Raw genomic sequence first — 27865 nt, forward strand, 5'->3', positions numbered from 1 at the left:
GTTTAGAGATGCACATCTACAGAGCAAATCTGCAAAGTAAACACTGCAGAGATCCCACAATAGCTTCCAATGAGCTCACTTAGGTACCAAGCTAGCCTGGTTTCACCTGCACTGCTTGGTGAGTATTGATTTACCCTGCTGAAATTTCAAGAACTTCCTTCTGCCGTACCAGGATAATAATACATGAGCTAATTCACATAAGGCTAATTCAGATATCCCCTATGTACTGAGTGTAAACTCACCCTGGGAGGGCCCTGAGCAAGATACTATTTATTGTTTTTCCTCACTTTTACTGTTTTGTGTTGTAGTACAGCACCTAAACACTTGTGAAAATCAACACTTAGAGCAGCAGTGCCTGTTGGGTTGCAGAAATTGTGTTACCATGACATGACTGACTGGGTTTCAGAGACAACTTTATTGAAATGAAATAATTGTTACTTAGGGAAGAGATCTATTTTGAATGCTTCTTTCTAATTTTCTTCCAAATGGGATTTATATATCAAGTGCTCTGCTCCAAGCTCATTGCCCCACTGCCTCTGGGTACCTGCCTTGGGCTCTTACTACTTTTGTATCTACATGAGGTGAAAACACCTAAGTGCTCATGCAAGGTAGTCAATATCAGTTGTTCTTATTTTGTATAAAGACAAGCAGGAAGAAACTACAGCAATCAGCCTACAGTCAGCCAGGAAGCCTATGGCAGTGCAAAGATTAAAACCCTCCTCCTGCATACCCTACATTTGCCCCAAAGGCACCTTATTAATTTTAGTTAACTCAACTTTCCTTGCCTTTGGTTGCCAGTTCCCAAAGGCTCCTATGTAACCCTTGTTAAAGCATTAAATGGTGGTTGTCCTGCACATGACTGGCTGTTAACTTCAGCTGCAGTGGTTAGCCTTGTTCTGGAATACAGCTCAGTGTCTGGATTACTTAAAAGAAGGGCTGAAGTGTCACACCAACAGGTTGAAATGCACACATTCTTTCCTCCCCTCCAGGATTTGATAGTGCTGCCTGGACCAACAGGAACACTATCAGCCTTGGGATGTCAGCAGAGGAGCCATCCTGCCTCTGGTTTCTCAGCCAGGTAGTTTATGTTTTCAAAGCCTTGACTGCCATCAGGCTTGCATTCCAGACCTGATATTCACCATCTGCCACTCCAGCAGAACTCTCTGCTGAGCAGAAATGAGAGCCCCCCCATGCTATTGACCCTCATGGCTCCCTCTGCACACCACACTCCTCCTGCTATAGACAGCAGCATAATCCACTCCACAGAGTCAGGAAAGCTGTCATGTTCCCTTTGGACAGCACTAGCAAATAAGAACATGTCCACCACAACCCACTTGATGTTCCAGCTACAAGACAGCCCTTCTTTGTCAGCAGTTATTAACAAAACAGTACAGAAGGGATGGCACTCACCCAAGATCCTGGATCACAACCAGAAGATTGAAGTAGGAGGAAAATGGAGGAAGCCTTGAGGAATGTCTCCCAGGAGTAAGATTCCCACAGATATGGACTACAGAGCAACCTTGCCCAGTCAGAAGGAAGGCAAGGGATTGTTTGTTTCCTCAGGATGAGCTCTCGAATTCCTTATCATTATGGGTGCAACCCTTAGTCTCCCTGTTCACAGCAGGAAGAATGCAAATTTAGCCCAGGCTATGCAGGAACACTAGCCTGGGAATTCCTGCCCAAAAGGTGACTCAACAAAAGAGCAGGGGAATAAAACAGTGGTTGCTCATGCCTTCCTAAATGAAGAGTCAATCTTCACTAAATTGTTGCATCTTTAGCTGTCTTTCTACAAAAGCCAAAAGTATGTTGAGATTGGACCACATCTTTAATCTCACATTCACCAAAAATGGAAATGGCAGAAGGACAGAAGGATGGAACAGAATACCACAGGAGTCTATCAGTTCTCAGAAATCAAAAATCTTTTATTAATAAGGATTCTTCCAAGAATAAACCTAGAAGATCAAATCATCTCCCACCAGACTCAAGTTAACCAAAAAGCCAAGAGTGCCCATAGTCTGTTTTTTGTTTGCATTAAAAACCCATAGCTCCACCTCTCAGCAAGTGGCAGAGGAGACCACAAGCAGCCAGGACACTGACTGTGGGGAAGAGTCAGAAACTTTATAAGCCTGAAAAAGCAATTAGGACAGAGAAGTTGGGAAGGGAGAGCTAGTAAAGCAACAATCCCAAAATCAGAATCTGTCATCTGGCAGTCATCAGCCTGGTTTCTCTGTGTCTTCTTATTCTCTCCTCATCTTCCATTTCCTTCAGTTCCTGTCTGCTGCTTTTGTCTTCCTTATCCCTATTTTCCACACAACCTCCCTCTGACATTCACTTGCTACCCCCAAAGATGAATTGCTTGCACAGCTACTTAGAAACTGTACATCTCATCTGATGACATTGCTATCACACTGACAGCAAACACCAGTAAGAAATGCAATGATGGTGTTTGTGTTTTTGTAAGCCTATAAACTAGATTCTATAAATTTATTACCATATATAAATAGGAGCAAACACTCTCTAATCATAAAATCATTATAACGGAGCTGATCGCAGTATAACACAGAATCTTGCTAAATAGAAAATCTGTTCATTTGCAGAATCAAATTAATATTATCAAGATTTATCACAGTAAACTGCACTGCTAATGTAAGCAAAGGTATAATTGAACTAAATTTCGAGTAATAAATTATTAACTAAAAATATATTTGATAAACATATAACCTACACAGATCAAATTAAAAAGCAACATAGCACCCTCTACTGATAATTGGGTATAAAACCAGGAATTTTTTTCTCTGGCTTATAATCCTGTTTTGTAAGAACACTCAGCAAGAATAAGGTAGTGGAGCAATCATATAACACAGCACATAGAATGTTTCAGTGTAACCACACAGTGCTGGAAAAATCTTCCTTCTCCCTCTCTGTTTAGCCTGCTGCCTTATACCACCAACAACTTATACCACCATCAAACATAATCCAGCCTAAGTCATCCCCTTTGTTAGGATTAGCTTGCCTTGGGTCTGAACCCCCTCATGAGTTCATTATACAGGCACACCACAAAGAATTCCCTGTTAATAAAGCTGTTTTGCAGGTCTTGGTTAAATTTCATTTTAACCTGCATATTGGAGAAAAGACAGGTCCTCACATGCTAAAAACCAGAGATCACACTGGACTGCTTAAGACAGCCGTCTGGGTCACTACAGAGTTACAGTGTGTAGTAAATATTGTAGTGATAATAAATAATACAGCTGAAAGCTGTGTGTAATACTCCCTAAAATACTGCCCTTAGGTGATAGTAAACAACTATGGCTGAGAAGAGCCAAAAGGCAGCTCAGAGTTGGAAATGTCTCCTCCTGCACACCCAACAAGCAATTGCTTCTGGACTACTGGTCTGAGGTACACCCAAAAGCACTGAACTGAGACCTGAGTGATGTGGTTGTACAAAACCCAGCCAGTGCTGACAACACAGCAGGAACTCAGCACACCCATAACCTTATGCTCTTTCAAAACAGTCAGTTTGTGGCTCAAATGCAGCTGTCTGAACTGATGTTGCTCATTAGGTCTCCACTAGAGAGCTGCCAGCACCAATCTGACCAGAGCACTGCACAGTTCAAGACTGACACTAAAAGCCACTAAAGTTGTGGACAGTGCTTCTTTTAAGAAAATCATGGCTTACAGTTCCCAAATAACAAGACTCACACGAAAAAGCAACTCAGAGCATGTAAGAAGATTGAAATATGCCAGTGATAGTTGCATTAGCAGTGGATAATTATGTGACAAATCCAGCCGCAGGAAAAAGAAAAAACTCAGAGGAAGCACTCTTCACTTTTTATTGTAAGACTTAGCAGCTTCATAAAGTGTAAAATTAATTCAGAATGTGCATATCAACTTTCTTCAGTGTTTACATCTAATGACAGCTCAAGCTAAAGGTTAAATTTCTCTTAAATGTTGTTCATATTTTGCTAGTTGTACCAATGTGTATTTACACACATTTTGCTATAGGATTTGGGGATAATTTTTAGCATTTGTTTTAACTAGCAAAAATAATACCCCTAATGACAATAAGGCAGACTATCTGAGTTTATAGAATGTGAAAGCTAGATGTAGTGATATACTGACATAATAGGCAGAAAAGGTATCAGATCACTGTTGCAGTGTTGCAATAGACTACAAAACAAGCAGTGGTACATATCAGTCAGCTACTGCAGATGGACAGAAAAGCCTTGTAAAGCACATTCCCAAAGGCACTGTGGTCAATATGAAGGCAGGAAGTGATGAATGCCTTCTTACTGAAATGTTAAGAATGGGGTCCATTCAATACACTCTTACTTTCCAGTATTCAGATATTTTACATGCTTATTAGCAACATAAAAGTGATAATTTGCAAGCCTATTACATTTCAAAGCAAAGATAAATATACTAAAAACTTTAAAAACAAACAGTATATGTTAGCTAATAAACTAGAGGATGCATTTTGAGAAGATGCAGCCTTATTGGCATTAGTGCATTAATAGCTTCCACATTTGTGTTATCTCCAATACTTAAAAACATTCCTTTTTGCTCTTGTTATAGGAGGGCAGGGTATGGGAGAGAAACCAGTCCCAACACATAAAGCACTCTGTAGCCTCCTAGTCCTGAGCAGGATTTTGCTGCCATCATGCGGCAGCATGGTCCTCTCTCACCCCTGAATCATTCTGTTGAAAACACTCGTGTCCCTGCCCAGTGTTTAGTGAAAGCAGGTCTAAAAACCCCTACACAAATAAAGGAAAGGATTTTTAACTGGCCAAGCTTAACACAAGGGTTTCCTCCTGCCCCTTGCAAGCCATCAGGAAAATGCTACTGAGTTTGTAGAGAGTATTTTCAGAAAAATCCATGGCTTCCTTACAACACAAACATAACCATTTTCAGCACACACCCCCTGCTCATTTCTGTGTTCAAGCAGCTCTGTATCCAGGGGAGCAGCTCACTGAATCCCAAAGAGGACTCTGTAATATTTGTCACATCCATTTCAAAACATGCTCAGCTGCAGAACTGCACAACCTGACAAGCAGCATTAAGAAATCTTTAAGATTCGGCAGCTTATTACAAGAGCAGTGGGGAATTGTTTTATTTGGGTCACCTTGCTGAGAAATACAAAGATGCTTTAGTGACACACTTTTTGGTCACATTCTAAAACATTTTGAAACACCAAAAAAAAATCTAATCTACTCTCTCCTATGAGAAATAACCTCAAAGGTTCAGGGAATTTTCCAGCAGTGAACATACTAAATATTAGTGGATTTATGAAGGAGACATGTAGTACTACTAAGGCATTCAGATCGATTTTCGTATAGTATAACACACTCAAACAACTTATTCTGGGGTGAGAAACATAAATCAAATAAGTTAGCTCACTGATCTGACATTCTCTCTTTTGCCCAGGGCCAGAAACACCAGCACTCTGCAGCTGTACTGACAGGTACCTTAAATAATTTTTTTAATACTTGTTAGCCACCGGTTTGCTGCAAATACTTTTTTTAAACTTTTGGCCCCAATGATATCAAAAATAAAATTATTCTCAAACCAAGCAAAAAAAATCTAAGCAATTGTTTTAAATGGAGGTGTCTATCTGTATTGCAAAACCTTTTAGCTATAATATAGCTTTTTAGAAGCCTAGTTTCAGTGCTAGAGCCTAATCTGAAAAATGTGAGGAGTTCAGAGGATCAACTGCTCAGACAGAACATGTCTGAAAAGTGCAATATTGAATGCATGATTGTACGGGTATGGTTGAGCCACATGTAGTAATGAAACACACATAAATATAATTTTATCCTACAAAAAGTGGTATTTTAATAATTTTACAGGTAAATTAAAAGATACATGACCAAGAAAGAAGGATAAGGCTCAAACTGGAATAGTTTTTTTAAAGGTATAGAGCAAGTTGGATTTTATACATAATTTATTCCAAATGAAAGCTCAAGTGTCACACAGCAAGGAGAATCTCCACCTCAGATAAAGGTGCTTTTTGCTAAGAGCTGGGTAATCCTTCTTTTACTTTTCCATAGTAGCTGGTATGGAGCTATGTTTTGGATTTGTGTTGGAAATGGTGTTGATAACACAGGTGTGTTTTAGCTATTTCTGAGCAGCCCTTGCACAGAGCCCCAAAGGCTTTTTCTGCTCCTCACAGCACCTGATCAGTGGGGAGGCTGGGGGTGCAGAAGCAGCTGAGAGAAGACAAAGCCAGGACAGCTGACCCTGACTGACCAAAGGGACATTGCCTACAAGATGGCACTCAGCATATAAATCTAGGTGAAGGAGAAGGAAAGGAGGATGTTTGGAGTGATGGCTTTGTCTCCCTGTTGTCATTACATTGCAAAGGTTCCATATCGCTAGAGTTTTGTACCTCCTTGATGTTTCTTGTAGGCAGCTCCTCTAGGCACTGACTCTTCCTTGTTCTCACAGCAGCCAGCTGACTCCAGTTCCCTCAGCCAACCAATCCACACTTTTGTAACACTCTTCCTATTATTGGCTACAGCTGTGGCCTGTTAACATCAGGCCTGCTCCTAATCTTTACTAATTAACCCAGCTGCAACTCTTTAGGTGATAAGATTATTTTCTATACTACCTATACTTACTTATATTCTATCCCCCTACATCTCCCCATGTCACCAAGACTCAGGGCAAGCAGGTGTCCTGTTCAGCCACCTCCAGGAAAGCCAGGCTCCACCACATGTCTTGGTGACTCACTTCAGAATTGATTCAAATGGTCTTTTTGTACTAATTTCTAACAATCTATGGAGCTGGGAATAGAGTTTATACTTCTGTTAAAGCCTGTCACAAAGCAATTTATGGCTAGAGGTGAACTTGGCAGAGTAATGGGAGCATCAAATTTAGATGCAATTAGCTCAGCAGGGAACTCAATCTACTGGGACTGCTGGCAAGAGGTGCTGCTGGCAAGCCAACAAACAGAAGTGGGGTCAGGGTAATTACACTGACAATAACTGGGGACTTGATTGAACCTGCCAATGTTTAAATAATTTACCAAACTCAGTGACAAGAATCACCCACCAAAGGGGGGATTATGATGGAAAAGGAATTACCTATTTTTGGTGATAATTACAACCTAAAAACCTCCTTAAGATTTAACTTGGCTAGGTCTTCAAATATTTTAAAAGCTGCACTGCTAGACAAGTGAGACAATTTGGCAAGAACCAAGCACAAAAACAATCTGAAAAAATTCTAATTTTCAGTAACCTTTAACAGAATTAAGGGATAATTTTGGGAATTATTAATAAGAAAGTATTTATACTACATTTAAGTGTGGAGAGATAGAATGTAAGAAAATAAAGATAGTGCAGAAGGTAGTCTCACACCTGAGGAGTTGCAGCTGTACTAATCACTCAAGATTAGGAACAGTCTGCCCTTAACAGGCCACAGCTGTGTCCAATAAGAAGAGGAGTGCTACAAAAGAGTGGGTTGGCTGGTTGAGGAGAGAGCTGGAGTTTGGTGGTTGTGCTGTGAAGAAGGAGTCAGTGCTGTGAGGAGCTGCACATGAGAAATCACTGAGAAGGTATGGGACCTTTGCAATAAGATGACAACATTTAAGAAGCTCTGTAAATTTCCCAGGACAAGGACTACAGGTACAGGTAATATTAGGAACAACTACTATAGTTGAAAAAGCCAACAATTAAGCTAAAAAACCAAAAACATACAAAGACAAAAAGAAGAAACTGATGGAATATATATTAATATTGATAAATTGAAGAATACTCCAAAGATCATCTCACAACACTGCAGAACCAGAAAGACATGACAAGACAAAGTCTATTCCCTTTAAGATAAGAGTATTGCTTGAAATGTCAAGGAGTGTCTGAAGGAAGAAATCACAGACTCCTTCAGATTCAGACATCTGCCTTCTCTGGCACATTGCAATCCACTGTTGTCCATCCAGCCCTTCCTAAGCAAATGAAAAGCAGGAAGCACACAAAAACAAAGAAGAAAAATAAAACCATAACACATCCTCACTTCTGTGACAGTAACATTATTAAAATTTTGAATTATTTGTGAGAAATTAATTTCAGATGCTATGACAAGAAGATTAAAGTAGTATCCTACAGCCCATAAACATTTTATTTCAGTTCCTAATAATCTGATGTGAAATGCTTAAGCCTATAAATGGAGAAGACAATAGCAGGACTCAATAGACAGAAATAGAAAGTTAGAATTTGAATTGAAGATCATAAAACATTAATTAGCTTGCCTCAAAGCTTTCTCTAAGAACTTTTTTTGAGAAATATTTAAAGATCACCTTCAGTTTTGCATAAAACTGTTAAAAGACAGTTACCTATGGCCAATTCATAAGGCAATTACTTTACTCTTGACAAACCAGCCACAGTTCATACCCTCCCCAGTCAAAATTCCTTCCCCTTTCACAACTGCAGCATCACAGAAGCATCACAGCTCCTAGACACCAGCAACAGGTCTGCTGCCTCTCCCAACAACACCCACAAAGCAAGAGGCTTCTTGTCATCCTCTGTCCTGAGTCAATTCTCCTCATAAAGCAGTACAGCACAGTCCATTCAAATCCATGTGGTTATTCCCCTTGCTTAACTCAGTTTGACATTTCCCCCTTAGGAGCTGCTTAATCTTAACAGTATAAAGCAAGAATGATTGATGATAAGTGTTTTAAGAGCTCATACACATCTACTGCAAACCTTTGTATTGCTCTCTGTACTTATTCTAAATTCTGAAATCTGGGGTCCATGAGACCAAAAGCCCACCCCCTTCTATGAAAGGAGGATGACACCTCTTTTGGCTAGGCATTAATTTTCTCCTACGTCTCTTGACTCATGAAATCTAATTTGGATGTCTCATTACTGAGTTGAGACAACAGGTCTAAAGCTATTGGTTGTTTCTGCACCATTTCAATTGCTCATGAAGTTGTACTGTCAATATTGTTGTCTTCTCCTTAGTTAACTTTCTCAAGGGCTGGTAGATAAGTCATGTTCATCTCAGAGGTGCTTTCCATGTCTCTTTTCTGATATTCCTCCATAACAGCAGCATCTCCTGTTGGTATGGACTACTCTTATGATGAAATCTCCACCAGAGAAGGCCCACCCTCAAGGGAATAGTTTTTGTCAAGGACCCTCTCCAGACAGACACACAGAAGAGATTAAGTGAAACACGCATTGATTACACCTCATGCTTCATTTTATCCTATTTGCCTTTTTCTTCACTAATAACCTTTCCTTCACTGATTATTTGGTTTATCTTTAGCAAAAAAGAAAGCAACCTGACACAACTGATGAGCAAGCCTGTAGGTGGGGAGAGGGGAAGATGCATCATTCCTGTATTGTCCCTTAAAGCAGGTTTGCTCTTCCATTTTCTATATGCTGTAAGTGCTCCATGTTGTCTAAATACAAAACTACTTGATGGTGAATACCTGAAGAAAAAACAAAAACTTCCTGTGCTATGTTTCAAGATACTCACAGATGGTAGAAACTGCCCACTGAACAAACAGCTCTCACTTACCTCTCTGGCCTAGACATTACAAACTGCCCCTGCAAAAACCAGCTTCAGCATACTTCAAGCTTCCTTGTCCCCTTTCCTCATTTTTCATACTAACTTCTGCTTTGAACTCTCCTTCATGCTTCTCTCTTCTTGGAAAAGGTTGTGTTCTGGCTTCCTATTGATTCCCACAAAGAAAGTCCTGGGAACCCCCTCCTCTTTGCTGATCTGTTCCATTCCCTGAATTATCACTTTACTCTGAGACTTCCAGCAAAGGTGCTCATCTTAAGAAATTACATGCATGTAAATGTAAAGAATACCTGTAAAGAATATCTGAACTCACTTTTGTTAACATGGTTGAGTGGACCCTTTAAAAATAAACCTCATCCCTTAAGGCCTGCAAACCAAGACAGAGGTGTCACATAAGCATCTAGCAAAGGCAGATGCAGCATGACTTCTTACATGAGAAGGAAGATGGTCCTTCCTTTGATTAAAAAAGTCAAGGGACAGAAAATTATTTCTGAATTTAGGACAGATTCAAATTCATAGTTAGAGGAAGGGAGAGCAGAAGAGTGCTCTCTGCAAGGTGAAACAAAGAAAGTTGCAAGAAATAAATAGAACCCAAGTAAAATGTTTGAATTTTTAGGTCAAAACTGAACTCCACCAGGATGGGGGCAGGGGGTTATTTTGCTAAAGACAGAACATTTCTACTATTCAATTTTTTCTTATTTTTTACTCTTTGCCCACTGACAAATAAAAGCATTATTTTCATGTCTCTCATGCTAGCATTCTAGCTAAAATGCTAACACTGTTTTTAACATGGTCCCAAGTTTTTCAAAAGCCTCCAATATTTGTTATTAAAAAAAAGACCATTCTGACTCCCTCACTCAACTTCTCCAAATGCTGTAAAACAGTATGAAAACCAAGATTATTTCATTAAAATACTTATGAATAGCTACAGTTCTTCTTACAGATATGCAAACAACAGATCCCATGAAAGAGAGTGTGGAAACCACAGTAAAAAATACAGGATTTACATGGATCACTCCAAAAAGAACTTTCAAAAAAAAAAAAAGAAAATTGTTTGGAAGAGCAAATTATCATTAGAGATTTAATGCAAGGAGAAAGGCTCTGCTGCTAGAATCCACAGGTCAATGACTGATACAGACACAGCACTAAAAATCTGTTAAGAATGCAACAGGTATGTGAAGCAAACAAGACAAGGTTGATAGAACAGTCCCACTTACTTTGTTTACAATTTCATTTATAATAGCTACATTTGACTTTGGCTATTCCCAGAAAATAAATAAAGCCAAGTGCATAGTTCCAACTTTCACTTTCACTTTTTCTTTCCTATATTCTTATAAAGCTGTCAGTGTTTTAGCAGAAAGCAAAAAAATTTTCCTGCTTTGACTTCTCTAGAAAAGGTTAGCACATTTATTCACCACTACTCCCCTTCATATGCATCTTTCACAGCTAGTTTCATAGTTTCCAGCAATGAAAACTTTCAATGTTTCTAAAAATAAGGGCTTACTTACTGAGCATTTGACATACAATCACAATTTGATAGCTGATGTCTAAAATTTCCTTCCTTCTGACAGCCAGCTTTCAAATAGCAGGATCTGATTTCCCCTTTAGAAAATACAGAGGGAAAAAATGTCAGTTCAGTGATGCAGTTATTTGCATACACAAAAAATTTATAAAATACACATTCTATGTCAGGGACATTTATAAATATATATTTTTCAGTCTATGCATTAGGCTCATTTTAGATTTCAGAAAGCAAATTAACATTTGAACAACTGAAAACTTGCAAAAAATCAAAACACAGAAGTAACAGTGAGAATTTAAAAAGCATGTAAATTAAACGCAAAGCACATCGATTAATCTAAGTTCACCATAAAATGTGAAATCAGATTTCCCTCTTTCCATTCACAAAAGTGAGGTCAGGAGGTAGAAAGCAGCAGAAAGTTCTGCTAGAAGTGCAGCCACAGCTCCTCCCTGTTTGCAGAGGAGCACAAAGCCAAGGGTGGGTGCAGGCTGACCCAGAGGCTGTGTCACCTGCCCCACTGGCAGCTGCTGCCCTTCTGGCCACAGCAGAGCCAGGAGGAAAAGGAGAAAACCAAAGTATCTCCAGGGTCACAGACCCAGTACCATGAGCACTCACTCCATGCTGGTTTTGAAGGTAACTTTAAAGGAAATAGGGCTTTTGGGACAGCTGTCTTTCAGAAGTATGAGCCAGTACCTCACACGGCACTACACAGGGCTCAAACCCATCCTACAGCTTCAGACTCCAAGAAAAGCTTCAGAGCAGTGGCATCCCACCTATATCCATGGGGCAATTCTTTAAAGGAGTAGCAGATCACAATTCCAAATACAACAAGCACCACCACACCAAGAGGTCAATCTGAGCCAGCTGAAGAACAAAACTGTAAAGAGGCATGTAAATATATTTTGCCCAGCCAGGTTAGTGCAAAACTTCTAGTCAGGCAGAAAACGCCAACGGTTCTTCTGACAGGACAGAAGTTGTCTTCTGGCCTAGCCAGCATCTTTTCAGGATGATGTTTGGAAGATAAACTTCAGGCACTGTGTAAGGCTCAGGTCTGTGATGGTCACTGGTGGATTTGGAAACTCTATTTATTGCTCATCTGACTTTAAATTACCAAGCCCTTTTTTTTCCACACACACAGAAAAACATGCAACTGGTAACAGATGAGAAATATCCTTCCAGGACATCTGAAGTGTTCAGAAATTTCCTCATGCATTGCAATTATCCCAACTAGAAAAACTCACCATTTTCATCTATGAACACGTGCATGGCATCCACGGAGAGCTCGTCTTGCACAGACGCTTCAGGTCCACTTATTACTTGCAAGACAGAACTGTCTTGCTGAGAAGTTACCCGGTAGATTATCTGCCTTTGCCTGCTGCCCTGGTAACTTGACACAAAAATGTTTCAAAACTACTATGAGGAACTTTTTTCTTGTTCTCAATAAAACAAAAAGAAAGAGAGGTTAATTAAAAGTTTATGTCATTTCTACTCAGTGAAACAAAACAGCTTACATCATATCTTTGAAGTACAAAATTGTAAAGTAAACTGGCCTTACAGTGCTGCAAATTTGGCAGACTCTGGTAGCACCGGACTAGTACTAGCACGATCTTGGCTTTGTACATCTGATCTTTCCTGTTTAGGAAGTTGCTCACAGTGCTTTTCTGTTCCCACCATTTCTTCTTTTCTCTCCGTCATCTGGCTATCTGGAAAACAGGGCAGTGAAGTGGAGCCACTCTCCACAGATGACTTTCAAGAGTTTTGTTCATTAACTACTAAACAAGAGCATCTAAAAATGAAAATCTAAAACACTGCAGTATTTGCTAGTTTTATGGAAAGCACTGCCATTACTTAAAACAATACAACCACAAGTCTGGATGAGGAGGTACTCTGACCCTTATGAATGGGCTGTTTCAAGAACACACTGTGTGAAGTAGAGGACAAACAAGAGAGAATTTCTGCTTTGCTTCTCCTATTGTTTCAGAGGGAAACAATCTGTTCCCAATCTAGAATGGTAAGAGGCTGCTTCCCTGGGGGCTGTAATTGTTTCCCAAACTGTGTATGCTGGCAGTGGAAAAGCAGAAGCACTGGCCCATTCCCCTTTTACAGAAGGGAAAGCAGCACCTTCAAAGGAAATAGAGCTCTTGGACAGGAAAGCAGATAGCTGCCTAATCTCTCTTCCCCACTGGCCACACACCTGGTGCAGGACAAAGGGCAAACTGGCAAAACAATTTCACAGCAGATTATCCTATGCTTGGAAAATACAGAACTATAGGTTTAAAAATACACATGAAGTATTTTTCCAATTTCTACTTCTTTGAGTACCTATTATATTTATATTGCTTCTCTACACATGCATGTAATCTTTTCATATATGTATATGTGTACAGCATATTCATGGTGAATAGTGAAACATTCTTCAACTGTGCTTTGTTTATAAACCAAAACAATTACCTGTTAGGGTTCTGAAGTGCAACTAAGACAGTGATTTCATCAGCACCCTGTGCAGTTGTGTAATTAAATGCTTTAAATGGAAAAAAGGGGTGCTTGTTGGAGATGCCTCAGTAAATCCTGTAGCCTCCTGCACCAAGCAAAGTGTACTGAAATTTACTTACCCAGACTTATTGCAATACCTGCTGTTTAAACACCTCTGATCAAGGAAAAAACCACAGAAATTTCACCCCACTGAAAATTCCATATCTTAAGCCATATTTCTCATATGTATAATTAGCCATAATTTCTCATACGTATAATAAACCATATTTCTCTCAGTATAATTACCATCCCAACCTGTAAGAATCACCAGTCAAGAAACACTGGTGTCATATCTAAGTTGGTCTAAGGATTAAAAAGAACGAAGGCTTACAAAAAGATGATTTACCTTTTATAAGGTCAGCTGATAAAACTGAAAAAAGTAAACAAGCTTTTGCACATGCAGACCTTTCAGATCATCTGTCTTGTTTTCCTCACACTGTATCAGCTGATCTACCAATACATTATTTCTATAAACAAACCTACTTTCATGAGCTAAAATATCTCTGCAGCAGTTTCAATTCACAGGACAAAGCCCCCTCACACCCTAAAGCCTGTGCTATAAATACTACAAATACAATGAAACAAGCACAAGTTTGGTATAGAAAATACTTTGTTGTGCATGGAGGCAAAATTCAATAAGTCTTCCAGGTCTATTTTATTCTATCTTGGGAAAAAAAGAAGCAGTTAGGGGAAGAGATAACAATTTTTTCCTCTCCTAGTTAAAGATTTAAACTCCAGTTTAAGCAGAAACTGTGTCATTACTGAAGCACCCCCTTAATGATGTAACCATACCTGTGGGCGGTGATGGAGCCACAGATACCTAATCAAAATGACCTTCCTAAAGGCTTGGGCTGTTCAAACTGTAAGAATAATTGATAGAGATCAGAAACTGTGGTTTAAATAACCTAATTGGTCCCATAGTGCCCCAAACCAGCTTTAGGGCTGGAACAATTAAAAAGATTTTTAAAAATCTGATTATCTAGTGGTTTCAGAATATGCTTCTCTCTTTTCCATTCCAAACCACAAGCCTTGCAGACTTCTTTTTCCTGCTGTGGTAAAGAGTCATAAATAACAAAAACCTAAACATACTGCTTCTTACAGGCTTTATATGCCAATCAGACAATACCATGGTGATGAGGACTTCCAGCACTGCAAAAGTGGCCCATGATGGCTCTGTGACTGTTTTCAAGATTACTACTCCTCTTCTTCCAGGTGACTTACACCTTCAGTATTTAAATGAAGACAGAGGTGTCTAGACTAGGAGTGCCCTGCCAGAGTACGCAATCAGCTCTACGTCACCAAACGCTCCCTGCACAGAAATTGTGCTGGCAAAGCTCAAACACCAGGAATAACCTTTCCCAAGTGCAAGAGCAGACTAAAGAGGACAACATGGCAGTGTACTTGCACTTTTCCCTGTGCCATTTACCCTTATCCACTGCTCCACACGTCTCCAGCTCATGCCCAGCTAGGCTCAGTAGTATCAAGATCAGACCTAGGCTCTGCAATAACCACATCATTTATCTAGAAATTATATGCCACATGACTCAGACATGTGAGGTGTAGCTATCAGAACTCATGGCTAAATCAGTCTTGGGGCAGGGTGATTCACAAGAGTCCTGCATAAACAGCCAAGTTTTGGTCTGTACACACTTTCATATTTTGACAGAACACAAGACACAAGCTTAAGTTACCATGGTAAAATACTTATGAAAAGGAACAATTCTTATAGGTCCCATACATAAGATACTTTCAGCAAACTTTTTTTCTGCCCTAACAACTTTTATCAGCCTATCAACATTACTTACAAGTATGCCATCCCAGTGCTGACAAATGAACTCCTAATCTAAAAGCGGTTACAGCACCATACTTTCTTTTGCCATGTAAGTTTTTCACTGGTGGAACAGATTTTAAGTATCCCAGATCATCTTTATAGACAAGCCCTTGTTCTACTCTAGGAGGAGGCTGTGAACAATTTTACAGCTGACATGAAACAGCCTTTGTACATATGTTAATACAATGAGTCCAGAGGAGGGCCATTGAGATGGTCAGAGGGATGGAACCTCTCTCCTGCAAGGAAAGGGTGGGAGAGTTGGCTGAGATTTCAGCCTAGAGAAAGCTCCAGGCAGACCTAATTGCAGTCTTTCAGTACCTGAAGAGAGACCACAAGAAATCAGAAGAGGGCCTTTTTACAAGAGTGGGTAATGATAGAACGAGGAGGAATGTCTTTGAACTGGAAGAGGGCTGGTTTAGATTGGATATTTGAAAGGAATTCTTCACTGTGAGGGTGGTGAGGAACTGGTACAGCTTGCCCTGAGAAGTTACAGATGCCTCATTCCTGGAAGTGTTCAAGGCCAGGTTGGATGGGGCTCTGAGCAACTTGGTCTAGTGAAAGGCATCCCTGCCCAATGAGAGGGATGGGGGGTGTTGGAACTAGATGATATTTATTAAGGTCCCTTCCAACCTAAACCATTCTTTAATTCTGTGATACAGTAATCAAAACAACCAACTATCAGTGTATCTCAACCTTAAAGTTGCCTTAGTATTAGGTAATTAGAATTAAATTTTATTACTCTGTAACTTTCCTCCAAAACATTTTTACTATTTGTGGCCCCTTACTGGAGTCTTCCAAACTTTCTTCCTCATCTTTTACTTACATACCCCTATCCCAACCTTCATAGCTCACTCCTGTAAAACAAAATGCCGCTGCTGTCATAATTTCAAACACCGTCTGGTTTGAAACCTGGGCAAGCAGAATTAAGCTAATTAAACCTGTCTCTCTTCTGTTCATTAATTGCTTTGCTACAGAATCCACTTCCTTCAACAACATTATGCTCTGAAAGAGAAATTCTCACTTTCAAATATATTTGCTGTCTGTTCAGCCACAAGTAAATGATTTCAAATTGCTTTATGCTTTTGTTAGTACCAGCATGAAACCAAAGTTCTACAACCTGTGAACTGTGCCATTCATGTATGTGGATTATAAATCCTAAGAACATCCCTAATCCTTTCTTCATCACCTACTTTAGCAGAAACATCTAGCTTATGCACTTTCTTCTCAACCCAAATTTGTCTATTATGCCATAAATACATTAAAAGAAAAAACTGCCATTTAAGCTGGTCATCCACCAAACAACGGGAGTGCCCAGGGAATACCGCACCGTCCAATAATTGCTACAACAGTTCAGCATGGACACTGAAGCAGCACATGGCATTATCCATTAATGAGGATTGCCACATTAATCCTGAAGCAACAGGAAAAACTAGCAATAGGCATTGTACCTGCTACAGGAAGTGACTTGCTTGAAACAATCTCCTGTGTCAGCAGCAGAGCTAGGAATTAGTAGCCTAATCACAATACCTACCAATTACATCAGAACACAGACCTCTGAAATAACCTTTTTTTTTTTTTTGCAGATGTCAGACTGGCATCATACATACTACTACTTCTTCAATTTAAAGACTGAAATTTTAAAATTTTAGCCTGTCAATCCTTACACATTGAGCATCAAATTCAGAGTTCTGCACACCAGTTCCCCCACATCCAAAGATGTGCATCACATGCCATGTGGCCACTCTCTGGCACAAGAGTCAGGGGTGATACACAGCTGCTCCAAGAGATGAGCTAGCACCAGGCAGGGCTTTATTTCCTAGGTGCCACCCACCTGCCAGCAAAATCACCTGCTGTCACTTCCCACCTCGACTGTCAGCTGCACCAGTGACTCAGTGCACAAGATCCCTCTTCCTCCTAACTACATGGCATGTGACAGTCCTCTTTCCCACATGCAAGGGAAAAAAAAAAAAAAAAAAAGAAGAGTCTAAAAATACCCAGGAGTATGGTTTAGTTTTTTATAGGAGAAGGGTAATTGCTTGGGATCCAGAACAACTCACTCAAGGTTGTGGTTTGTGCACTGCCCAGAATGATGAGTACCTTTTCTAAAAAGAGCAGGCAAAACATCTAAATTCGGGCCATGCAGCCCTGGTTTAGTTTCTCCTGTGCCAGTCCCCACCACTCCCATGGCAGGCTTTGCTCCTTGGGTGATAATACTGCCTGTCCTAGATTACAAGCCAGCTGTGCCAAAGGGGACCTACAGGAGGTTTTGCCCTGCATAAGTCTGATGCACAACTGCTCTTACTTGGTTCAAGACACATCAGAGGGACCTAAAACAACCAATAAACCCAGGTTTTCTTACACCTCTCAAAGACTTAAAAAAAAGTTTTGCAGTTGCCCTACAACACACTTTCATCATGTGGGTGGTATAAGTGTGATTCAAAACTGAAAGGACTCTGGTCTGAAAGTCAGTTTTAGCAACAGTGTCAGTGGTATTTTCTCACAATCTAGAAGAGGTGGAGTGGCTATAGATCAGCCCTTACAGCTTTTATATCCTGTATTTTAACAGGTTAAATCTGGCACCCTTAGAAGTGTAAAGAAAGGCCTTCATTTTCTCGTACTGCATTTTACCAAGCTGTCTACTGGCAAAGGCTTATGTGGTCAGGATGGTAACTCTTCAATTTCCACAGAACACCCAAGTTCTGTGAGGGACCACCCATAACAAAGACCCATCCATGACATTCACTCATGTGCCAGACAGTTCTGATGGGCACATTTCCCCACCTTCCACAAATTATGCAAAACATCAGCTTTCTTTCACACAGCTCTGAATATCAGCTTTCCAGGAATTTGCCAAGTTTTTCACATTGCTTAATAAAAATCTTTCTGTGGTGCATTTCATGCTCATTTGGACCCAGCATCTATTGCTAGCTTTTGCCAATTAGACAGTGTGCAAGGCTAAAAGAACAAAAACCAAACAGAACCAACCTCCTCCCTCAAAACAACTGGTGCATAGCTTGACTCTGTATTCCCACACACACACACTTTTCTTAACAACCACTCTAATGTGGGAATAATGTTTATTCAGATCTGTTCCAAGATACTATATTATTAAAGCATATTTGCAATTGCAAGGCTGTAAACAAATTAAAGGCTTTCTCATTCCTAAAATTCAGTCTTGCAAAGGGGAAGTTCCCAGTAATGACAGTAATTTATTTTAACAAACAGCACGTTCTGACTGGGCTGGAAAACAAAGCCTACTTGCTCTTAAAAATAACTGCCTTTGAACTACCTCTCCCAGCTTCATGGAGTTCAGATTGAATCTCCTTTTTCCCACAGCACCAGTTCAAGGTGCAGAATCCACAGCTGCCATCCCTGCTCATGCAAGGCATCTCCTTTCCAGTCCCTCTTCTGTTTCTGGATGACACTTGCTGAGCCCACACTGCAAACAGAGACACTTAATTACACATGTATGCTGCTCAACTTCACTATCTCACAGAAGTACAGACTTCAGAAAATAGAAATAGGAAGATTTAGAATAGATATTACGAAGAAATCTTTTTACTGTGAGGGTGGTGAGGCACCAAAACAGGTTGCCCAGACCAGCTGTGTATGTCCCTAGAAATGTTCAAGGCCAGACTGGATGGGGCTTAGAGCATCCTGGCCTAGTGGAAGGAGTCCCTGTCCATGGCAAAGGTTTGGCACTAGATGATGTTTAAGGTTTCTTCCAAACAAAACCATTCTGTGATTCTTTGAGATTCAGTTCAAGTCACTAAATGAGAGCTTGGTATGAGGAAAGGGCAGAATTCTTCTGTTCCCTCATTGTCTTGTGTAAGAATCTTGTTCACCAAATCTAAAGCACAATAACTACACACACATTAATAAGTTTTGGGGTTGGGGTTTTGTTTTCACTTGGAATCTGAGTCTGACTTATTCTGATCATCCATTACTTTCTTTCATGCAGCAACCTTGCCTGTTTATATTTTCTGAGGGTACTTGTCTGAAAGGTCTTTCTAGATTAGCTGCACTTTCTCTTTTTTAATTTTCATTTACCTCTAAAATTCTCTTTTCAAGCTAAGTCACATGACTCAGAAGAACAATTATTGGGTAAACACTCCTTTTCATGGCTGAGGAACAGAAGAAAAAAAAAAATCGCAATCTGCTTGCTGCACCCCTCATGTTGCTGTGTGCTGTTGTGCAGGTAGGTGACTCTGCACCCCAGGAATCCAGCAGGGCTCAGCAGGCTCAGGTGACAAGCAGGGCTTGCTCAGCACCTGTCTTGGGCAACCAGAGCACAATCTGGAGCCAGCAGGGCAGGCTGATAAACTTCATAGAGAAGGACAGAAACTGCAGTGAAGAGTAAACAGCCTGAGAAGTCAGGAGAGATGGGTAAGATACACCAGAAGAGAGGTGGCAGGTCTAGGAAAAGCAAAATTCATTTCTCCTGCACTTACCCTTCTCTCAATTCCTCAGAATTCATCAGAAGGACTTGAGAGGAGGGTAAGTGCAGGAGAAGTAAATGCAAGCTGTGGGGAGGCAACAGCTTTAGGTGGGCTCAACAGAGTGGAAAAGCCTAAACCAGCAACAGTGTGATTGCTAGGAAGAACAGAAGGAAAGAAGAGAGCATACCAATATAAGACAAATAAGGAGGTGGCACAGGAGGGGACTGCCTAAACTGAGAAGGGATGACTGAGGAAGGAAAGGCACAGAACTAGAAAAATTTGGAAAACAAATGGACCCAGGTGAAAGATGGAATGAGATGGGGGTGTAATACATTGGATAGGACAGACTTAGAGAAAGACAGGGTGAAAGGTAAATGGTATCTAAAAGAAAATTACACATTGAGAAGATAAATCTACTTTTTTTTTTTGACAAGATACAAGCACACATTTCACAATAGTTTTTAAAAACCTTTTAAGTCCGTTGGGCATTTTACATGTAATGGAAGGTGCTTCCAGGAGCAAGCTAGTAGAACAGGAGGGAGCAGACAAATAGCAGGGCCAAGCTGTTCTTCTAGGGTATCATGAAGTTTCTTACCTTCCATGCAAACTAAGTATTGAGACTGCATCCTCTTAGGCTTTCTTAAAACAGCTAATTATAGGATCTAAGGTGAACCAAACATTTTGGAAAAGGGAAAGATACAGGTTGCCTTATTTCATTTTGACTCAGATCTTCTAAACTGATTGTGCTGATCACTTGGGGAAGTACCCTGAGATTGCATCTGCCTGCACTGCACTGTATCTCATAACCTCATTACATGGCCCTACTAATTTTGCTGGAGGGCTGCTAGAGACACTACAAACAACAGTCCTTCCCAACAGAAAAGGGTCACAGAGTCCAGTGACAGCAATGACAATGCTGATTAAAACCAGAAATTTCTATAAAAAAGCTATAAATTGTACTGCATATAGGTTTTTAAATTAGCTGATTGATTTTGTTTTAAACAAATGTGCTCTTGATTAAATGGAAACTTGCATGGGAATATACTATTTTTAATTAAAACACTGGGGGCTTTCACTGAAAACAGCCACCAAGCTTTCATCCTTAAAATGCAAATATTTTAACTTTAAGTGACTGAAAATCAGAACTCTTCCTGTTGAGAACTCTTAATTTTTCTTTTTTTTTTTTTAATTATAAACCAAGCCACAACCATTCCGGAAATTTAGAAATATATGTATGCGTGCACACATGTGTTAGCTAAAAGTTGAACCATCTCCAGTGACAATTCCAGCTTTCTTACTTAGAAGCACACAGACAACTCCTCAACGTGCACCTGGTAAGATGTGCAAGGGCAGCTGTAATGCTACAGCTATACACATTTTTGCATACTTCTGGTATTCCAACAATCCAGGCACACTGTTTTAGTACAGAATACTAAATACATAATGGATACCTACTTAGCTTATCACTAGTTTCCTAGAGGAAGAAAAACAGTTTTCTTCAAGAAGATAAAAATATTTTAAAACCGCAGCTGACACTATCACACACTTTCACTGAACCACTTTGTCCCACCAAGTCCAGCCCTACCCTGGCCCTATTAGCAAAACCAGTCTTCTCTGGGAATTTGCCTTACTGCAGATATCCAGCTAAGCTGCTCTAAGTAATCAAACTCTTCACAACATCTGTATTCCAAAAGAATTGTAACCCATGCATAATACCTCCAACAAGCCCATTTTCCTTCGTTGTCTCCATTTTGACAGTGGATTGATTAGATGTCTTCATCTTTGAGGTATTAATGGATTCCAAGAGGGAGACAAATTCTAGAAAGTTAGATTCGTTGGGCATCTGACCTTCTTTAGCTTCTAGATCTGATTTAGAGGTTGGTAAGGTCTTTTCTTTGTCAGATACCTCCACAAAATTCTTACTTAAGAGCACATCTGTCCCACTGTCTACACTCAACACCCGCATGTGCCTCTTTTCATGAGCAGTTCTGCAGGACTGCGGGTCTAGGTTATGCAAATCTTCCTTAGAACTTAAATCCACAGTCTGGACATTTTCCAAAGCATTCTCCTGATTTGGATCTGAACAAGTGTTAGTTTCTAGAGGTGTGTTTGCTGGGTTGCTGAGCTCCTTTACTGCATCGCCCGACTCATAGCCAGAGCATTGGTTGGATGACAGCTCTGCCCTCAACATTTCTGGAGTTCTGTCACTTTCACTAACTTCTGAGCAAGGCTTAGCTTTACTGTCATCAGACAGGTCAAATGTGATAACAGGGATTCTGAGCTGTTCATTAGTTTGCTGACTTGACCAGCCTGCTCTAACTACACCAGAGTCAAGGGCTGAGCTTGTTCTCTCACTTTCCAGGGCCTGTAAGTGGACAGAGCCTGGTAGGTCACTAAGGGTGGTGTTTGGTGTAGTACTCATTGTGATGACAATTTTAATGGGCTCGCACAGCTGGTCTCCGGGAAGAGAATTGTCCACAACTGCAACAGCAGTCTCACTGTCTGAGCAATCAAGGTCCTCAGGGCTATTACCAGCATTGCAAGAGCTTTCCATCTGCTCATGCTCTTTGGTTGCAATAGCATTGCACTGTGGGCAGCTATTGGTAAAGCCTGTCTGTGGCGATCCATCTGGCAATTTCTCTCTTTTGTAGCTTTTAGGATTACTTAAATGGTCGGAAATAACTGAATTTTCACTGTCCCATGGCTCTGAAGAAACTCCAGTCCTTAAAATATCACCTTGTGATGAAGAAATATTGGAGAAGTTTTTAGCTATGTCTCTGTCCACAAGAATATCTTGGGATCCATGGTGGCCACAAGGCTGTCCATTCAATCCTTTTTCATTTATTCCATCACCAGGAAATGTTTCCATAGCAGCTGGTTTTGTTGCTATTGCTGATGTGGTGGCACCTGAACCAGAGGTTGTAGAAATAGGTAATATATCTGCTTTGATACAGGGTGAGGTAGCTGAAACTGGTGGTGTAGCCTGATCTTCTAGTACCATAACACCTAAGAAAAAACATTTGGGCATTAGGTCTCACATGAACACGAAGCGCTATTAAAGTATGATCTTTAACCAATAAAATCTGATCCAGAGCAGAGCAAAGGAAGCACAAATGATGCAGCTTATTAAAACAGTTCTAAAGCAAGGAGGGCCTTTTTTTGGTGGCTATATATGAAATACTACAAAAGCAAGATAGAACCCTTCCAAGTCAGGACAAGCATAACAGCATTTCTATTTAAGTAGTCAAAATAGCTGAAGAAACAGCTAGTTTCAAAATCAAAACGTTTTACAGAACTATCGCCACTTAGGGAGAGGTGAAAGAAAGAATAAGCCAATGCTGAAGGTTTGCTACACCACTTTCTGCAATTCCTAAATGGTCACACAGGATATATTAATCAGCCTTAACAAAAACAAAACAAGATTTAAAATATTAAGACATCTCAAGTGAGATGAAAGTGTAGGCAAAGTAAGGTGTGCTGAAATATACAACACAGAGCTAAAGGTTGACAATCACAACAGAAGTTTACATCCACATGTTCAAGGATGCAATCCAAGTGTTAACTTCCTAGTTTAATGCTTTACAGAGCTTCCTAAGAATGTGGGGCAAGGCTCTTTCACCTCCCTGTATCAAAATGGGGAGAGATATTTGCACACCCCTCGAAGGGTTGCATCCCAAACAGCTCGGCTGACAGTTGAGAAAGCCTAGTCTGTTGGAACACCCTTGAAATTTGGTTCTAGCTCTTCAACTCAGATCCTAATAGGAGGTACAACAGAACCTGCCATGGGGTCCTCTGTGCCATTACTTTTTGTGGCAAGCAATGATTAAACAACAGCTTAGGGGATTTATAAAGCCTTTAAAATACCTCTAAGATCTTCAATCGTTTCCCGTGTTGGCAGGTCCTAAAAAATGAAAAGAAATGCACAAGATTAACATGGTCATTTATTAAATTCTGTTGGGGAAAAAAAAACATCTATCAATGTAGCTATCAATAGCTATCTAATCAAAGGTTAATTACAACATTGGTAAGCTGCTTAAAATCACTGAAATTTGAACATGTGCCTTGCACAAAATGCAAGGGGTGGGTGAGGGAGATGGTTATAGAACAGTCATGCTCCAAATTGCATCACTGAAATTGTGTGTGATGTTTGGGGAGGGGAAGGAAAGGCAAAATGTTCTTTAAAAAATTTTTGCAGTGCCTAATCCAGATACACTTTTTTTAATCATTAAGGAATAGAATGTGTTCATCTGTTCCACTTATGTAGGTATGTGTTTCCAAAGCACTAGAAGGAAAAGTTTGGCCTCTAGCATTGATTTCCATTCCCATTTCTCAATGGAAAACTAGAGGACAGAGACATTAAATTAATATAGAATCATTTAGATTCCAAGAAATCTTTGAAGGTCATTTAGTCCAAATCCCCTCTGCCATACACACACACTCAAAGGAGATACAGTTTGAGCAGGTTGCTCAGGGTCATCTCCAACAGAGCTTTGAAAATCTCCAAAGAAGGAGATTTCACAACTTCTCTGGAAAACCTCTTCCAGTATTTGACCACTCACTTTGTAGGGAAAAAAAAACCAAAAAAACAACACATGAACCACCAAAAACCAAAACAACTCCACATAAAAGACATTAGATGTAATTAATTGATCAAACTGTAGCTTTCCATGGCTGCAACTGTTTCTTATCCTGCTACTAGGCACCTCTGAGAAGAGAGTGCTCAACCTGCTGTGTAACTTACTATTAGAAAACTGAAGACAGCAGTAAGCTCTACTTGAATGGTTACAAAAGAGTTTAGCCTTTTCAGCCAAAGGCTGAAACGTCCCATCTGCCTGTCCTCACGCATCATGTTCCTCAATCACCTTGTTTGTCTCTGCTGGATTCTCATCAGCAGGTCAATGTGCATGGGAACTAACTGGGGAGCTCAAAACTAAACACAACACTCCATAAGGAATACTTCAGGAGTTTAAATTCAACAGCCTAAGTGCATAATTAGAAACAAGACATTGAAAAAAATGACTGTGGCTCTCTTCTGACTGACAGGTACCAAAACCAAGAGGAAATTATTATTTTCTAAAATTTCATGGTGGTAGCCTGGCAGCAAGAACAGGAGACTTGGTTTGACAACACCCAACCTACATGTTTGGAAGTGGGAGACTAGGATGAGATCCCAGGAAGGCATAGGTTTGCAGAATGGACAAATACCAGAATACTGGAGATTAGGATAGAAACAAGGTGAAAAATATTTTACCTCATTAAAAAAAAATCCAACAAAAAGAACTAATAATGTCTGAATCACACAGATGCTACAAAAAGGTAAAAACACTCCAGGAAATGAAGAAATAGTTCTGATTCAAATCAGGATTTGAATAATTTGTAGTAAATAGGGATAAAGGGTGGGTGTGGAGGAATATGAAGACAAAATGAAGTATCAAATAGCCACTTATTCAGAAATCACTAACCATCCTCTGCACTGACTGAGGCAGGAGTCCTGTAGAAAAAAATAGCATGGTATCACATAATTAAAGATGTTATCACAGTATGCAAGGGGAGTAGCTAAAGATTACACAGACAATGTTATTCTGTTTCTTAATTTTTTGAAAATTTCTTCAACTTATCATGAGTGTTTCCTATTTTTTTCTTTAATAATATTTACATACATCACTTTCATCACTTCATATACCTTTGATTTATTAAGCACAGCCACTGGTGTTGAGTGCACATATAGGTACTTTCAACCTCCTCTAGACATCTCCTAGATTTAAATGGCTTTTGTGCTTCCTTTAAATACTGAAGAGATGGCTTTGGTTCATTTTATAAGTGTAAGTCTAGTTACACAAAACCAAATTATTAATACTCCAGGAGCAGATCCCTTCAGAGGCAACAAAATAATGCTGACTGCATTAGCCTCTCCCTCCTCTCGAAGGAGCCCCAAAAAGCTAGTTGCTCTTGGCAAGATTTACAAAGGCCATTTGCTATCTGTAGAGCAGAGAGAGCCCTCCTAAGAAGTGCAGCACTACGTATGACAGTTTCAGCTCTGCAAAGACAAACCTTTAGGACAAGGCTGACAGGCAGCAGTGGCATACCCAGCAGATGCATTTTAAGGGAATGACCCTTCCTGCTTGGACCAGGCCTGTGTTACAAGCAATGAGCACGTGGCAACACAAAACCATGTGTGGTGAGCTGTGGACTGCTGGAGGAGTGCACATACTGACCGTGGCTCCAGGGGAGTCCTGTGAGTGCGGGGCCTGGACTCTGGAACTGTCAGGAATTGTCTGGGTAGAGCCATTTGGGCTGCTCTCACCGGCGGCTGGTTCTCCCGAGTTATTGCTGAAGGGGAAGCACACAAAAGATAAAGCAATGCTTCTCACCACAGGGCATCACAGTGAGCTTTGGGAAGTAGCTCACAAATAAGAACACAATGGGAAGAAGTAGCACAGCACAATGAAGTAACAGCACTTCTTTGCCCTCCAATGATAAAAGCAGAGGGCTGTGAAAATACTGTATCACCTTTCTGCACTTCCTTCCTCACCAAGACAACTTGATAAAAGCAAAAGAATAAAAACCTCTCAATGTAAAATGATTACGGTGTCTTCAGAAGTGGAGCTATAAGAAATACAACGACATCTCTTCAACCTCCCTATGCCTATATAATGTCATTTAGCCTGCCTGACACACAAACAGATTTATTGGCACAAAAAGCAATCTGGGGCTTTTCCTTAGACATAGGACAATCAAAAGCTACTCCTTTCACAATTTTTGCTTTTTAAGTCCTGGAGTATGTAAGCCTTATCTAATTGGCTGTTAATCTGGAAACCTCCCATAGCCTACTTGAAATGCAACACAGAGAGCACTAATATAATCATTAGACCAGAATATAAAATTTTTGCTCTGGTCTAGGCAAAGCAAATATACAGCCATTACTAATTTCACACGTTCTAAGGCAATTTATTGATCAGTTCCTTTGTGGATACACTAAACCATCCACTAACTCCTTTTACACATATGTTCTACTAGCTTTTCCATAGATATAAGCAGGTATTTTCAGACAAGGTTTACTATCAATAATCTAAAACTATTCTCTTTCTCAGGTATAACACAACAGAAATTCAGTTTAACAAAAAAACCACCAAAAAAAAAAAACAGTGAAATGTTGAAAAGCCTGAGTTTGGGCTTTTCTATTTGTTCATGGGGTTGTTTTTTTCACCAAAAATTTATTTTTAAAATTTCAAAGTTGTATATAAGCAATAACATTATTTATCTGGGGGGTCTCTTTCCACAATATTTTTTTTTGTTAACTGGCTTCAAAAACTGCTCGACCAACCTGCCAACTATGAAGGTCTGTTTAAAAAATTCTGTCATCCATCCAGTCAAAAAAATATTAAGATCTTTATTTTCTGACCAAGTACTTATTAATGGATTGTTGTGCATACACAAATCAACCTGGGAGGAACAGTCACATGATTTAACATGCAACTTTTAAGTTCTTCTATCTTTACTTCTCAGCCAAAATAGCCTGAAAGGCATAACCCCATCTAAAATAAAAATGTCATCTGGGTAGTGACACACACAGAGGCATTTCTTAGAAAAGTCTCGATGCAGGCAGACCTTGACTGTCCCAGCAACATCACTGCCAGGAGTGTAGCAGAGATGTGCATGTGTAAAAGACACAGAAGAGAAGCACAGAGGAACACAACTATCTTGATACTACTTAGCTGGCACAGAGCTAGCAGTAGCAACTGCAAATGCATCCAAAAAATACTCTGAGTTCTTTTATACAGAGCTCTCTGTTGAAGCCTGACTGGTAGTTTCAACAAAGCCACTCAATTTAAGCTTGCTTTGGACATTTCTATGCTTCTATCTCTTTTAGATGTACCTTATTTCAGCATTTTTCACATCTGTCATAACACTTGGTATCACTGAAAGCCACTTGCCAGCTTCATTTGTTTGTATGACTCAAGCTTGAAAAACCAGCAGGAAGGGTTTATTTATTTATTCTGAAGAGTGTATAGCGGAACATTCTAA

General features: G+C 40.0%; 1 protein-coding gene across 2 annotated transcripts in view; it reads right to left on the minus strand.

Annotated features, from left to right (window-relative positions):
• The window catches only part of PCNX2 (pecanex 2), a 155846-nt gene that overhangs the window by 120942 nt on the left and 7039 nt on the right, over positions 1 to 27865 (minus strand). For both annotated transcript variants that reach the window (XM_030946434.1, XM_030946433.1), the window contains exons 3-8: positions 26056 to 26170; positions 23705 to 23741; positions 21557 to 22846; positions 12594 to 12741; positions 12280 to 12425; positions 11025 to 11118 (exon numbers count right to left, since the gene is read on the minus strand). In XM_030946434.1, the coding sequence (XP_030802294.1) occupies positions 11025 to 11118; positions 12280 to 12425; positions 12594 to 12741; positions 21557 to 22846; positions 23705 to 23741; positions 26056 to 26170 (1830 nt within the window). The remainder of the gene's footprint in view (positions 1 to 11024; positions 11119 to 12279; positions 12426 to 12593; positions 12742 to 21556; positions 22847 to 23704; positions 23742 to 26055; positions 26171 to 27865) is intronic.

Source organism: Camarhynchus parvulus, chromosome 3, assembly GCF_901933205.1.
Source record: "Camarhynchus parvulus chromosome 3, STF_HiC, whole genome shotgun sequence".
Classification (NCBI taxonomy): Eukaryota; Metazoa; Chordata; class Aves; order Passeriformes; family Thraupidae; genus Camarhynchus; species Camarhynchus parvulus.